At 29.9% G+C, this 17,322-nt stretch overlaps 1 protein-coding gene across 6 annotated transcripts in view; it reads right to left on the bottom strand.

The window, feature by feature from the left end:
• LOC144852479 (neurexin-1a-like) overlaps positions 1 to 17,322 on the bottom strand; it is a 122,865-nt gene that overhangs the window by 50,359 nt on the left and 55,184 nt on the right. For 4 of the 6 annotated variants that reach the window (XM_078710297.1, XM_078710298.1, XM_078710301.1 and 1 more), the window contains 3 exons: positions 10,067 to 10,099; positions 4,831 to 5,126; positions 2,255 to 2,404 (listed from right to left, as the gene is read on the bottom strand). In XM_078710297.1, coding sequence (XP_078566423.1) covers positions 2,255 to 2,404; positions 4,831 to 5,126; positions 10,067 to 10,099 — 479 coding nt within the window. The remainder of the gene's footprint in view (positions 1 to 2,254; positions 2,405 to 4,830; positions 5,127 to 10,066; positions 10,100 to 17,322) is intronic. The other 2 variants (XM_078710299.1, XM_078710302.1) reach the window with 1 other exon arrangement.

The raw sequence follows: 17,322 nt of genomic DNA, 5'->3' as shown, positions 1-17,322 counted from the left end.
ATGTAAATACATGAATGTAAATTTAATGCGGTTTTCTAAGATAATTAACAATTCAAATATAGCTTTGATCAATTTGCAATTAAAGAATTAGGTCAGTTATTCAAAATTAACTATTGTAAACTCACTTATTTCATGAAAATAGAAGATCTATTTACATACAATTACAACATTTTTGTATGTTGCTATTATTGCTTAATGAATATTTCATAATTTAATGTATATAATGTAATTAAGTACCATATTTATATGAATAAACGCCCCGGGGCGTTTATTCCGAACTTATTGTTCGGTAATATTTTTGGGCATTTTTTGAGGAAGCCGTTTATTCAAGGGAGGCGTTTATTTTTTGGGTGTAATATGGTTGCCTTTCATGAAACAATTTCATCTCGATCAATAAGTAACAATAAGTTAACAGGAAGAAACTGGTTTACAACAATAGCTAGTCAGGCCCACTAAAAAAATGATTGGTCTACTGTACCACTCGCACAACAGTGATGTACAGAAATTTCTCTTTTCTTTAACATATATAGGGACTCAATTTGGTTAATATGCACTACGTTCATGTAAACAAGGGTATATGCAGTGGCGGATCCAGGATTTTTAAGAGCCTAAAAATGGTGAAATGAAGGGCTGAGCTTAATTTGATGTCCTCTCTTTTGCATTTCAAGTTGCACAATTTAGTGCCGGCTGGCAAGTTTTGTCAAACTTTAGACATTTCGTGTAGCAACTCATATGGAATTAAATAAAGCAATAAGTTTTTTTTTATTAAAAATAATCTGACCACAAGGTTTGCAAGATATCTAAATATCTTATATGAAACGTATGTATTCTTACAGACTAAGCCATCTGATATTAAAATGCACACACAAAATTGATGAGATCTGGGGGTTTTATCACAGCCCCTCGGCTAAATTACATATCACAAATAATACAGGCAATTTTAAATAGCCTATGGGGAACAGTGAGAAGCTTAATAACTGTTGAAAATATTAGCTTACGTTCTTATTCTATTTTCAAGGACATTTCAAACAGATTAATTTGATTTTCATTCACAATATATAATGGAAATTCATTGCCAAGCAAGTTAATCAGTCTAAACCAAACTAAATTGCTACATAATAATTACAAGGATAATTTGTTAATTGTCCTTGTAAATGTGTAAACATTGGCAATTTCTCATTTTTAATATTAATAACTCATCAAAACTGTATTGAATTCAATTTCAAGTAGGCCTAATGTGATCAGGTTTCATTGCAACTATGTTATATATAAATTATTTACAAATATTATACTAATCATTTCATTTCATTTCATTTCAAAAGACATTTATTTTCCTCCATAGCAATACAGTACAAAATAATAAACAAAAATGGTAAGGAATATAAAAAATGAAATAGATGTTAGTTGGATAAACAACAGAAAAGTGAATTTAAGAAAATTGGCTATGGAGGAAGGCATAATCCCGAGAAGATGAGGAAATCTTGTGCTGGGTATGCCTATGCAAATAAAATGGATAATTGAATAAGAGTGGAAATAAAGAGAAACAAACAAGACAAAAAAACGCACAGAAAAGGAAAAATAAAAAATAAATAAATTAATTAATTAATTAAAAAAAAAATAAAATAAAATAAAATAAAATAAAATAAATAAATAAATAAATAAATAAATAAACTGATAAAAAATAGATCAATCAAATTGTAGAATCAGAAAATAAAACTAAAAAACCACAGTAGATCAATGTTCAGCAGCATAAATCAAATTGCGACATTCGATTGTTGTCTTTTTAATACTTTAACATTAGGTGTTGTTTTAATTTTTTGGAAAATAAAGAAATTGAAACAGCATTTGTAATTGGGGGTGGTAAACTGTTCATCATTGATGGACCGGAGTATCTAATACTGTTTTGAAAATAATTGGTGTTGTGGATAGGTATGTGTATATTAGTTCTAGAACGTGTAGGGTAATTGTGAATAGAAAAATTCGGCATAAACATATTGTTTAAATGATTTGGAGAAGTGGAATGCAGTCTACCCCTGTTAGCATCAGTACGCCCTGTAGGGTTTATAAAATGATGCAGTGAACAATCCAGGGTTTTATAATAGGGTGGAGGTCGAGGGCCTACAAAATTATAAAAAAAAAAAAGTGTTGAATTAAACTTATAAATCTTCTGCATTGCAATTCACAAAATTTAGGGACCAGTCCGGCTGGACACATTATTCTCATTGTACCTGAAATCAGAGTATAAATCACCTACCTGTCTAATATTGCCCCTAAAGTTGTCCACATCTCCAAAATCTGTATTGTCGATTCCACCAACGTAGAACCTTGTCGTTATTGTTAATGTTGAGTAATCTCCTCCTGTTTGTCCTTTCTCTGTCAACGTGTCATTAATTGTAACTATCACCTATAAAGAAAATATTAAATATAAATTAAAGGTAAATTACTGAAAACCAACATTGATGTTGGTAACACTAGTTAGTGATTAGATCTCAATAAAAACACAAAATAATTAAGGAAAATTAAAAAAAAAAGTTAATGGTCAGAAAAAGTATGAAACTATTCCTTCCTTTTTCAAGGCAATGATAGTACTTTAACATAATTATAAATACTTTCAAATTACTAGTAAATTTATGTTATGTCACCTAAATTAATAGCATTAGTTTATAACAATAATTTTTAAGAACATGTTTATTTGTAATCCTATGTACAACATAATATGTTTGATCACTTTAATATGCCGATTATGCTGTTTTTTATATGTAAAATAATGTGGAGGAAAATCAAATTTCTAATTTTGAATCTTAAATCTTTTGTTAACTTAAGACTGCCAGCTATGCCCTTGACAAAGAACCCCTTATAAAAGTCCAGACTGGGACTTGGCTTTAGTTACAAAAAACAGTTGGTGCAAATCAGAACAATGTGGCGCCCTCTAGAATACAGACTAGTAACACAGATGACAGATATTGACCAGTTAGCTATTTAAATACAGTTAATGATGTCAAACAATAGTCTGTATTATAATTTAACAATTTGACTTTTAAATTGATTTTATTGCAAGCTAATGTGGAACTAAGGAAATCAGTTTTATGTCCAGTCTTTATGATATAAACATAACAGATGTGGATGAGTGAACCTATGGTACATCAATTAATATATAATATAGTAATATATAGTATTTAAACATTTTGATACTAGACAAGAATTGAATCCCCAATTTTTGGACCACTGATATTGATGATAACAAGAGGAATCTGTGGCATGACCAGTCTAGGTAGTTGGTTGAACGTGTGATTTTCATAAATAAATGATTACGGTTATTGCTTTCCAATGACAAATCAAAATAATAAAATTGCAAAATTGTTCATTCTATTAGTATTATCTATTATTATTGTTATCATTAGAATAATTATTGAATTTACTGTATATATAAATGACCGATTTGCATCGGCGATCATAATGTACTAAAGTTCTTTCGAAAACCTGATTACCACTCATTAAAAAAAAATGACCAAAAAAAACTGTAAAACTGTCTGCTGTCAGAATTTACAGGTGCAAATTTAATTATGTATACGTGTAGTCTTGTACTTTGATTGGCCTAGCTTGCTTTGACTGTCTCCTTGTGTTTCTGCTATTTTGCCTTGTTGCTATAAGTTGCACAGCAATAAATGGTTAAATTGCGTTCTAACTGCCACTTGTTTGGGTGTTTTTAGCCGTTATTTTCACGCTGCCATTTAACTCATTTTTTAAAACAAATTTATTAATTGGTAATTATTTCGCAGCAGAAACAGGACCTTGGAGAACAAATAGATACTTTCTCCAGTTCCTTTTTAAAGACTATTTTAATGGTTATGTTATTTTGAATGATGTAGGCTATACAAAATGCTTACCAGTTCTACCAGATATGTGCACAATATTTTAAATTGAATTCTGAGCAAATATTAGTACAGCTCATTAACTGATTCAGTATTAGGTTTGCAGTACACTTTGTATTTCCAAAAAGGAAATAAGGTCAAAATTGAGAATTTCTCGTCATATAGGTTGTTATACTACAACTGTCTTCTGGAGTAATGCTAGACTATTTAAGTGGTTAAACATGTTTTCACACTAAATCTCCATGCATGTACATTAAAAATAAAAAGTGCATTTAAAATGACCATCATACTGCATGTATCGAAACTTAATAGAGCCTATTCAAAACTAAATACTCCTGGCATGTAAATGCAATTTTCTTGATTGGTAGATATAAAAATTTATAGGCATTCGGTAGACAATAAGGCGTCAAACCCATCAAGAGTAGAACAACGTTCTTAATGATTGTACATCTTTAATTTCATCTCATAAAACTCACAATTGCAACACTTATGGCATCACCAGTAATAAGTCATGAGATATGGCCCTTGGCAGAGATTGTTATCACAAATGAACAGTGCACTACTTTACCATCAAAAGTAGACCTTTAAAACATATATACAGCATACATGATGAAAAAATAATTGTAAACAGTAGCATATGTCAACACTCCCATTTTGGCTGGGAGACTCCTGTATTTTGGACTTGTCTCCCGGCCTAACATCGTTCTCCCGGATTAGAAAGATACAACTAACCCTAGACAATTACTATCCAGACAATTACTACAAGGAATATCTCACACTCACAAGCAATTACTACAACCAGTTTAATTGTCCTTGAAAGGAGGGGGAGTTAATTGTTTGGGATATATAACACACTCTTTGCACTTTTATGTTAATTTATTTGCAATGGCTTAATAGGAATGTTCCTAGTTTCTATTATACTTTATATGTACAAAAACAAACTATTTTTTACACTTACCTCTTGTGACGTACGTCTAATGTTGACACGATGCCAACTGTTATCAGCCAAAGACTGCCAGCCCATCTTACGATCAAACGCCCCACTTCCAACATTGTACTTAACATGCAAGTGACCGTCTGACAGCCCAACATACAAATAGTCGTATTGGTGTTTTGCACCGAGTATAAGTCCTGTTGTATGCTGTGTTCGGAATTCAAACGTGATATCGTCATTGCTGCTGTCTATGCCATCATTGCTGAGGTCGTAGTAAAAATATGCATCCCCATCAAATGTTCCAGCAGCAGTCTTTTTAGCTAAAATTTAAATTAATTAACTGTTAATTAAAATTATTCTTAATTACTCTTTGTTGTCAAACTACCAATTTATTTATTGACAGTAAATAAAAACCCATTATTTGTTTGAGAGAAAATATTTATCTGATCTGTAGATTCAACTAGGAAATGTGACAAACCAACGTATGGTGCAGTTTGTTTAACAACTGTCACTCTGAAGATGACATACGAGGAATGTCGAGTAACGAAACTGTAAGTAACGAACGCTGGTTTGTCACATTAAAAAAAGTGCATCTTCTTCTATTACATTTTATATTCTTCGACAAGTTATATATAATATATATAAACACATTAGGCATAGAAAATAATTCTAAACATATATATATATATTTAAAAAATATTAATTTCATATCATTTTTATTACCATACACATTCAAATGATGGCCTGTTCAAATGAAAAAAAATGTTAATCGCTCCTGTTCGAGTTGGCTAAATGCTTTTAATCATAGACATATAAAGATCTGTGATTGGATAATAAATACAAATTGGCATCTATAAAGACATCAGCAAAATATTAACAACCTTGTTTGAAAAGCATTATTCACCAAGTATGACAAATAAGAAAAATCACATTATTCTAAACCTTTTACATTAACTGATAAAAGTATAAATATCTGTATCAAAAATAAGCAAATAAAATGTAAAAATTGTAACTTTGAAATGTTTAGTACTTAAACTGGACAAAATCACTTTAATTTAATGGCATAAAATAAAAACAATACAACATCAAAAACAAGAAAAAGTTATCTGCAAAATGAAAATTAAATGTTAGCATTTATGTTAATTCACAACTATTTAGTATTTGACCAAAAAAAAGACAACACAATATCAAGAACATTAAAAAAATGTCCATAGAAAGTAGAAAATTCCCCATGCTAAACCAACCAACTGGAAACTTTTTACCAAATAAATGAAAATAAAATTAGGCTATACTAAGCAGTGTATGTTATTCATAGAAAATATAAAATTATAGTTTTTCATTAGTTCACTTCTTAAATCTTAATTAAAAATTTTGTAAAATAAAGTTGAATTGTATACTGTAAAACCTTGAAAAGAAGCCCATGGGTTTTTAGGATTTCGTGAATTGCTACTTCAATTATGTTATTTTTTACACATTCCATGTCAATTTTACATATTTCCCAACAAAAGCAGACAATAAGCCCAGTGAGCTTCTTTCTAAGTTTGTATGGTATTAGACCAATACTTATTATAAAGACAAACATAATTATTTATAGAAATATTTGTCTATAGAAAGATTCTTATGCAGATTGAAACATATCATGCCCACATACGGCCAATCAGAAGGTGTGTATATAAAATTTATATTTGTTACTATCATGATATCTAAATAAAGTAATTATTCCTAAGGGCAATATAAACTTTCTCTCTGACCCGACTTACAGTATCACAATATTTGGATTATGTTTTCTGTGCAATTATAGAAATTTGATTGGAAAGCAAATCTATTTTATGCAGATCGACAATATTAATCAAATACAAAATTGTGATTTGAGCTTTCTGAACAGTTTGGCTGGAAACTAGGATTTTCCTTTAACACTGTGCAATCTTTGAATTGATCAAAATTACATTACCATTGGAAATTACAAATAAAATTGATCAATAGATGTAGGGATCATGTCAAAATTATTTAGTGCAATAACATATGATTTTTAATTTCTTTCAATGTAGAGGTTTATGAGGCAGTCACTGCAATAAACAGTTTATGGTTATCTAAAACATAATTATTATCTAAATTATAATTGCCTAAACAGGTTAAAGAGTAAGCAAAATGTTGTTACTGCAGTAAAATAATTTTGACATAGTCCCTATTGAAAGACTACATTATGTATTTTAGATGTTATTTTAAAATGTCAGTCCATAAATTCTTGTACAAATAAGTTTTTGCAACAGGATCTCCAATTTGCTTCTTACTAGGTATTAAAGATATCAGTGCTTAAAAAATAAAATGTACAAAAATGTTATACGCTAGCTATATGCCTAGCCTGACGTTGTCTAGTTGCTGCATTAATTGTCTTTCTGTTTTTGCCAGAATCCGTTAATACAAATTGAGGGAAATCCTGTATCTTTGCTGAAAATTACGAGTCTTCCATTTGTTTTGGCCTCAGGATCGATTGAAAGAAGAAAAATGAAAATATCAATCCGTGCGCAATGCATGTTGACATTTAAAGACAAAAAAAGTTATCGCAAGAGGACCATGTATTTATTTTTTTTTTTTTTAAATTAGATCTTCAAAAGGTAGGGAATGGGACTTTAAATATGGACTGGGCAAATTTAGACAAGGCCACTGTGATATGGCTGGGTCACTTTATCATTGCGATTTGCGATGACCGAACTAGGTCAGTCAATGTCGTTGGCCGTTACCTGGACCTACAAACCATTAAACCTGTGTCAAGGTAAAAATGGTCCCAATATTTTCGCATGCGTACAATGAACTAACATGACATAATTTGGTTGTCGGTCAAAAGCTCACTATTATATTACACCACTATAGTACAACAGCCAAAAGGAGCTATCAAATGTTCAATGGTCTTTGACATATTTATTATGTCTAATTTGTATTTGTCAATTCATTGTTGCAGCCTTTATCGTTCTTCCATGCATTATATTAGTCTTTTGTTTTCATTTGTCAATTGGTTTGTTATAATTGATTTGAAGAGACCTTGAAAGGCCATTCATCTGCTGAAGTTTACAAAACCTAAATGTAGCATTTTTTGTTACAGTTTAATCAACCCGTTAAAGGAATCAAATTTGGCATAATGATACAAGTTTTAAATCATTATTAAAAGGATACAGTAAAAATTGCCAGTTAGGTCACTCGCAAACACCTTACACAGTAATAAACTGAGGATTTTGTGGAGCTCGCTGCCGATTATCTGCTCAAAACAGCACAGTCGAATATGTCTAATATTGGGTTAGACCATGGAGGTATATAAAATAAAATATTTATATCTCCTTGATCGGATGATATTAATAAGACATCTGAACCTAATAATTTTGAAATACTGTAGGAAACCATTGAAGAACGTGCCCGACTTCAGCTATATTCCACATTTGTTCCATTTCACAGAATGCAAGACAATATTGACACCGTCTTCCCTTCTGTAAAACATATTATGTGTAAATATGGCATCACCCAGGTCTACACTACTTTATTAATATCTATTATGTAAACATATTCAAGCAAAATTAGAGTTTATGAAATATAAATAATCTATCCTTTTTCAAATTCAAGTTAGTTTTCTGTTTTTATGTTGTTCAGATTATTATTTGATGTACTAAGACTATACATAAAATTTTACCAACATGTCCACTTTGTTATTCTATTTCCCAGGAGAAAAAAGAAAGCTATCTTAAAATTTAAATTATTATGTCTTAAGCTTATAATGTAGATGGGCCAAGTCCCCAGTGTGTTACAATATGTTGTTAGGTGTTAATATATATAACTGTCTCGGAATGAATCTGTCTTAATAAACGGAACCAGTCATGCATGAAATAGACATTGTATCTTTGGCAAAAATAAGTAAAATTTTTCTAAATTATTTTAAAATTTGAGAAAACAAAATAATCCCAAGGAATATAAAACATATTTCTGAAAACAAAATTAGTACGTATCTATAGTCAATAGTTTTCATTAATATTTAAAGAAATATTTGATGCCATGATTGATGTGAAATTAGTAAAATCGTAAAAAGTGGTCCAAAATTGAGATCATGGTCTGGATTGCCTCCAAAATTTAATGGAGTATTTCATGATCATATATGTATATATATATAACATACATATAGTGGGTGAATGTGGTTCAAATTATACAAATTGATTGCATGTATATAAAATACATATATCTATTGTCATGTAAGAGTATTTCAACTTTCAACCCCCTCATAATTAATTACACTCCTTTCAACCCTTTAATGTAAATACACATAAAACCTTCAACCACATTATTTGCATAGATGCCAAAAGTTCAGACCAATTGTGAAATACCTACTTTTGATTCTTATCTTTGTTATTTATTTGATTTATTTCTTCTTTATACTAGACATTTTATTTATTAAAAGGAAAACAAATTAAAAAATTGAAAACAAACAAGTTGGTTTTCCAAAATAAAGACCATTTAATATACTTCAAAATACTGAGTAAAAGCGAATGATTACAGTTTTTACCTACCTACCAACCTACCTACCTGGCTACCCTATATTTTGGACCTGTTACGCAACCTTTTTTTGGGGCCTCACTTTAATTATGTATATTCCTTATTTAAGCTTGACACTATCAGTATTATTGGTGACAACGTTTGTCAAAGGGTTATCCACAAAGTGCGGAAAACCAAAAATTATGATACCCATGCACACATTTAAAATATGCCAACAACGTACCCTCAACCACATTTAAAACGAGACTAAAAAATACTAGATTTATTACAGAAAGAGATTTCAAAGCTTTCGTGTTAAAAAAATATATGTCAGCTATGGTCAGTAAAAAATATATTATGATGAGCAAGTTAATGAAATGTCAAAATGGATATAGCAACCGCAGACAAAAACAACTTTGATATTGCGCAAAAGATAAATATTTAGATAAGCAATCGGCGCTGTGTTACATCATCTTTTACAACCACCGAAAAATACAGTTACAATAAATTTACCATGACACAAAATGAAATGACATTTTTTAATGAATACGTTTAAGAAAAAAATAAAGAACACCACAAATGGAACCCATTACCATTAAAATAATAAACCAAAAGCATTTTTAGCAAGCATGTTAAAAACATTGTGTTATGTGAAGCCTAGATTTTCTAGCGGACAAAAGTGACAAAGAAAAAAATAACCCAGGCAGGCTGAAACATGAAAAAAGATGTTTAAGATCAATAAGCTTACGTCCACAAAGAGACTCATATGGGCAGCTTGGTACTGTCGACAGCGGCAATGAAAGTGAATAAAATAAACATAAGAACATAAATAATAGATTCTAATTCTAATATGATTAAAATAACAGAAAATGATGGAAATAAAAACATAAGATGATAAGTGAAACATGGAATAGTATCATTAAAATAGCATGTAAATTGAATTCAGAAAAGAAGTGATCAATATAAAATGGATTAGTTCATAGCTATGGAAGAAAATAATAATTCATATATCTGTATACAGCATTTGACAGTGTAATCATGATCCCAACATCATGATCTGGTATAGGCTACCAGGTATCTGGCTCTAGATGGCCTAGCCTATTTTAATTCAAGTAATCCCACAATCTTTTTTTCTTTTCTTTAAAAAACCTCTATTAAGGGGACAATTCACTGTGAAAGTGAACGAGGAGCAATATATGTTTTACAACCACAGACAACCCCTATCCTTTCATTTCATTTTGTTTATTTATTCAACCAGCATATTAACATAATATTAACATATTAATACAATAAAAATAGGGAGCTTTGCAATTTTTGCAACGAGCGATGAACAAATGTCATGTTAGCTCATGGCACGCATGCAGGAATATTGGCAGTGTGTCCACGCTCCCCACCTTGACAAGGATTTGATGGTTACCAACGACACATCAGTTGGCCTGACCTAGGTTAGTTGTTAGTCCCCGGTTGTCTCAAATCGCAAGCCCCCTAATGGGACAGCTTATAAAATACATCAAATGATCCTCTATTCAAAAGACAATTTGGAACCTGATGATTTTTCTCAATATAGATTCTACTGTTTCTGTAACTAAACATATTGTAATATTTACTGACAGAAAATTATTGCTTTATTGATATTAATATAAATAAACAATAAACCTGAAATTACAACAAATTATAATACAATTTTTATACTACTATATTTTACGAGTATTTGGTTTTCTAATATAAAATTCCACAATTACTCTCATATAATAAGTTTGAGGACTTCACCAGATCTACAAATTAAAGTTCATCTTATTAGACCTTTTGATTATCATTTATATTCTGTCAACAAGACTTCTGCTATTACATATAGGCCACATGACTACAAGTCTGACAGCGTCAATGAGAAAGAGATATAGAAATCAGTATGATACATAGTCTATTAAAAATTGTAAAAATATCAACACAATGGTCTAGGAAAACATATGAAAGTATCCGATTAAGACTATGGTTTACAAAACATGTTTTGTGTCAGTACAAAAAAAATTGAAGTGTAAGAAAAGGTTTACTAGATAAAAACAATGTTCTTGGTTCAATTAAAAACTACTTTTTGAGTTCAACCTGTAGCCAGTAGGTTCAGTGCATTTTTTGCCTGAAGTGCATTTTTGCCTATAGAACAGCAGTGAAAATGCAGTAAGTAAGTAGACCTACTAAAGATCATGATGTATATTAAGCTAATTGTTCTACCTAGCCAATAGACCTAGAACAAGGCCTAAAACAATCTTTTCATCATTATTTAATTAAAGTATTATTATTATTCAGGGGACATTCCAATTAACCCATAAAACAAAAGAAGAGCAAAATATATTTTAACAATATGGCAATCTCCTTTTCAAGGCATACCTCCATTTAAAAGAGTAAACTTTGTCAGGTCCCAAATGTGTCCATTTAATAGAGGTTTTACTGTATAATAGATAAATGAATCCTACTTTCCCAATTCATTCTTTCATTTATTTGGTCACAATCAATTTAAATAACAATATAAAAATACGATAATTTAAATCCTAATTATTTTAAATAATAGTAAAATGCATATGTTTACAGTGCTATATCAGAATAAAGAAAAGAAAATCTGAATATAAATCTAAATTTATTTAATTTGGAAATGAATATTAGTCTAAAAATACCCCATATGCATAGAAATAATTATGAAATTAATTATATTTATTTACTACAAAAATGTCAAAAATAAGTTTTGCAGATTTTATAGAAATTCTCTGTGATGTTTATGTGTTGTATGTGAATTGCAAAGAGATTTCTTTTCTCATTGCAAATGTCAGATATTGGGCGAGAATTAAGACAAGTTCCGTGTTGAAACTCATTTGCTTCAGGCTGGCTAATAATAACGTGTTTATTGTCCAATGATCAAAGTTATGAGAGTGGTAATAACACTTGCTGCAAGTCTGCAATTGCATTACAAGTGCTGCATAAGCAGCATTTTGTACCATTAATATCGTAACAAAGGAAGTGATCTTATATGTAATGAAATGTTACTGTTGAAGCTCATCAGGTGATACTATCATGAAGAAATATTTTATCCATGGTACTATCAATCAACTAATATGTCATATTTTTCTTTGAAATACTAAAGGTTCTATTGATCAAGAGAATATGGTTTTAAAACCACATTTTGAAAGAACAGTACTTACTTTCCAACAGAAATAGTTCCTTCCAAAAAACTACAAAATGAACTGATCTTAATTACTGCTTTACAAACCCCACTTGATTATAGTCTTGATCATCAATATTGGTTTAAAAATAGTTTCTATTTTAGCTACAAAGCAATTGACATCAAAAGGTCACTGAATGGCGGAAACATTTGACTATCTGTAGACAATAATGACGTCATTACACAACCAGCCACGATCAATCCCCAAATTAATCTGGTTTTGAAGAAAAATGTTCTTTTAAAGTTTTTCAGCTTGAAAGGTTTTCGTTTTGTTCTAAAGCGGCATAGTATGACTGATTATAGTCTTGTGAGACTATTGTTGAAAATGAGTGTGTGGGATTAAACCTGGATTTCTTTAACTTTAACAACTGACCAGAAGTTTTCATGTGTTCATATTTAGAATAAAATAGCAGGTGGGATTATACTCGCGTATAAGATTATACTCGGATATATACAGTAAATTATTTTGTAAAATCTCAATGTTGCAGAAACCCTGTTGTGAAATTATCATTCCAACAAACATCATAAGACCATTACTGACTTGGTAAAAGATCATATATATTTTCTTGCAACATAATATATTCAAAATCCAAGCTGTCCTTACACTGTGAAATTATATCAATCATAATAAATGGTAATATCACAGTGTAGGAATTATGAAAATGATGTGTCAATCATTAGGAATAGACAGATAAATATGAACATGTTCATAATAAAATTTCATCTCCAGCAATTGAGTATGAACCTATGACGTATAGGTATTACTTACAGGGCCATGAAGTTTAGTAACAAAATTATCTTAACTTTGTACTATTCTTTTTACTTGCTTATAGGTCAGTTTTCAAAATAATCTAAGCAAATATTTGTCTTATTGTTGTAATGAAAATGAAATTAAAACAAGAAAAAGTTTTCCAAACAGGTTTGACAAATAAATCCTCAATTCACTAAAGCACTTCTTAACTACAGTGACTAGGAATGTGATGTTCTTTTTTGTTGATCCAACACAAGAAAAGAAGTATTGTATACAAATATACTAACCTAACTACTTACTACATACACTTCTTCGCAAAGTTTTCTCAATATACTGAGAATAATGTCGGAGTTGGACAAAAACATATGACCATAAACTGGAATAACCATGAAAAAGGAGCCTATTGTATATCTGTGTCAATTTTTAATATCTGTGTATTATATACATCGATCAACCTGGATTTAACAGTGGAATTATTTTTTTCTGCAAAAATAGTCTAAGTCATGAACTAGCTAATAAAGCATTACCATCACTTTAGTTGCTGTAATCTATTTTGAAAAGGGAATTTGAGGAAAGGAAAGATGTTGTCAAGAATACAAATAATGGTCAGATATTTGCCCTACTCTGAAAGTAATTGTATTTCATACTAAAGTAACACAAACAAATTTGCAAGTAATTCTCAGAATCAAACTCCAACCCTCAACCTCCAGATTACTAGCTTGTATTCATACCTCTTTACCACTGAGAATGCATACTGTTAGAGTACAGAAAAACATCTCACCATTAAGTAACTCCATGATGAGTTATACTGCATACAAATAACTAGAGTAGTTACAAAATGCAGATCAAAAGTCCCTGAACGACTTTGGAAATCAGTACATTTGTATTAAAAATGTATTTAAGTTTAAAAAGAACAATAATAATTTCTAGTAATGCATTGTCAGTCATTAACGTAAACGTACAGACCAATTTTGAACTCGCACAAAAGTTGACTGCCTGAACAAATTTGCGTTTTCTTGTAAAATATTCTAAGAATTGATTTCAATGAAAATTGCCAGCAGTATCAATAAGAAATGTAGAAATTAGATCTTTTAGCCAATATCCTAAATGCTTTATTACCTACTAGCACAGCACTAGATTTATCTTAATGTCAATTCAAATATAATTTAACTACTAATGGTTCTATGTATTGAAATCTGACCTGATTTAACTTTTCAGAAATCTTGAAACACAGATTTTTATATCTATCAGATATGTCAAGTTGTAGGTTGAGAAAGATATTGTAGCAGCTAAAGGCATTTCTTATTCCCGGTATTTATAAATGAAAATTTTTTTAATGTATTCGTATGAATTATTAGGATGGAGTGGAGAGTTGGTATGTCAAAGGTCACAAATATGTGGCTCTGTACTAAATCATTAGAAAAAGGAAATGTTTATTCTAGGCTGATTTTAATTAAAGCCCCCTTCCCTACGTTTTTTAGATCTAATTTAAGATCACAAACTATATTTAATGTAAAAATAATACTATATGGTCCTATTGCGATAATTTTTTCGTCTTTAAACGGTTAAAATGTGAAAAATAAGTCGATTCTAATAATTATAGCGGCCCGCTATAAATCCCAAAATGCATTGCGCGCGGATTGATATTTTTGTTTTTCACCTGTAATTCGCCCACTTTTCGATCGATCGTGAGGCCAAAACAAATGGAAGACTCCTAACTTTTCAGCGAAAATACCGGGTTTTCCCCAATTTGTATCAACGGAGTCTGGCAAAAATAGAAAGACAATTAATGCAGCAACTATACAACGTCAGGCTAGGTATATAGCTAGCGTACGATGTTCGTACATTACCGATGTTTACCAGCTAGGCCTACAAAACTAAGCCTAGCTAGGCTAGGCCTAAGACCGTCCACGAGAGGTCGATCGCCGCGAGCTACTTAGGTAGTGCATTGTTTCTCACTTTTTATCATAATTTACCATAAAACGTACATTTAAGACAAGGAATGACATGGTTTAATGTTTTTAAAGTGATATATATGTATTATTTTTCAAAAAAACGTCCAAAATTGCAGGGAAGGGGTCTTTAAACTTTATCAATAGTAAAAATCCTGGAGTGTCGAAAGTCTAGGGTCAAAGGTCACAAATGCTTGCTATAAAATACTAAATATTTAGAAAGAGAATATTTTTACCCTGTAATAAAATTGTTGGAGTGTTGTAAGGTCAAAGGTCACAATTTGACCATTTTTTGCTTTACATTACAATTTTTTCAGGTAAATAAATTTTGTTTAGATCCAATTTTTGGTCAAAGTGGATAACTATTATGTGACAATAAAATGGCATATTCAACAAACAAAATGTAAAAATTATTTTTCAGGGGGACAATACATCTTTAACATGTTATATTACTATTATTCATTTTTAATATTAGTGTTATTATTCATCCTTTTATATAAATCAATATTTCGTGGTTATGTATCTCTTTTTGAATCAAGTAATACATTTCTAGAATAAATGTGTGTATGGTACATTGTAATGACTTCAACATTTTCTTTCATTATTGAGTTACACAAATGATATAATACATATATAGCATAAATATATTGTGAAACTTTAAATACTTTTCTAGATTTTAATCAAATAGAAAGTCCTAATGTTAACATAGAATCATTATATCATTTTACAAATGGAAAAAATATGCAACACACACATTTGTAGTTATTGAACCTAGCCGAATTAATACGGTTTCTGATGTTTGGTATCATAGTTGCAGTGTTCAGAACATAGTATTCCATATAGCTGTAGTATACGATATTAGATCATAAAGTTATCTAGAGAATATCATTAGAGATGATATACAACTTAATTGCAGCAATAACATTACATTAATGATAATGATTTACATTATAGAAAGATGTAGTTCACTAGTTTTTTGTGCATCACTGAAATTGCATTTTTTTACATATTATTTGGGTCGATTTTCTTCTTTTTTTTGCATAATGTATTAAATAACAAAAATATTATATTGGTTCTTTGTTTTAAAGTGCATGGTTATTTGAACTATGACCACCACTTGCTCAGTAAAATAAATGCGAACAGAGCGAGCGTGACCTTTATTTTTTTGTTTAGTAATTATGCATGTGTATAATTAATATGATTTACGTTGTGCATTTGGTTTTATCAAGTGATACCCTTTAAATATATAATTTTGCAATTTTATTATTTTTGAGAATTTTTGTCACATTTCGTGCATATGCTATTATCATAAAATTGTATTTCACCAAGCAGAAGCTAGGGTCACAGTGTAACACCCTTCGAAAACTAGCATTAATTATTTAGCATAATAATGTTTGTACATTTACTGTTGGTAGGCCTACAAACCTATAGCTATGCTAGGCTATGCATAAAAAAAGACTGTCTACAAGAGGAAATTTGACATGAGCTAATTACGTAGTGCATTGTTTCTCTATTTTTATCACAATTTACCATAAAACATACATTTAATACATGGAATGACCTGGTTTAATGTTTTTAAAGTAATATACGCATTATTTTTACAAAAGCAAAAATTGTAGGGAATTATTAAATGTTATCACTATTACTAAATTATCACTAAATACAAAAACAATATTTATGCTTAATACACTTTAAGATATTTCATATACCTAATTTTAAAGTTACAGTAAGTAGTTTCTTTTCTAAATATGTATTTTATATATTACGTATATTTCTTTGTTTTTGGTTGTAATTATATTATGTATATAATATATTGCAGAAAAATAAATAAAAAAATATGACTTTAAGATGTTTTATATACCTAAATATATATAAAGCTAAGTGGTTTTCTGGTTAAATATGTATACTTAGAAAACGGTTTAATTATCTTTTTTTGTCGGAATTACTTTTTCTGTATAATGTATACAACATATTGCAGAAACATACTAAGACAATGTGCTATAGTCTTAGATTTAAATTCTGCCTGCTCTTTACATATGGATTTTCCTTTTCTTATAGTGCTCCCTTGTGTGTGCTAGTAGCATACGACT

The sequence above is a fragment of the Antedon bifida genome, chromosome 9 (genome assembly GCF_963402885.1).
Source record: "Antedon bifida chromosome 9, ecAntBifi1.1, whole genome shotgun sequence".
NCBI lineage: Eukaryota > Metazoa > Echinodermata > Crinoidea > Comatulida > Antedonidae > Antedon > Antedon bifida.
The sequence above is the reverse complement of the archived record's forward strand: the minus strand, read 5'-3'. Positions and strand labels throughout refer to the sequence as shown.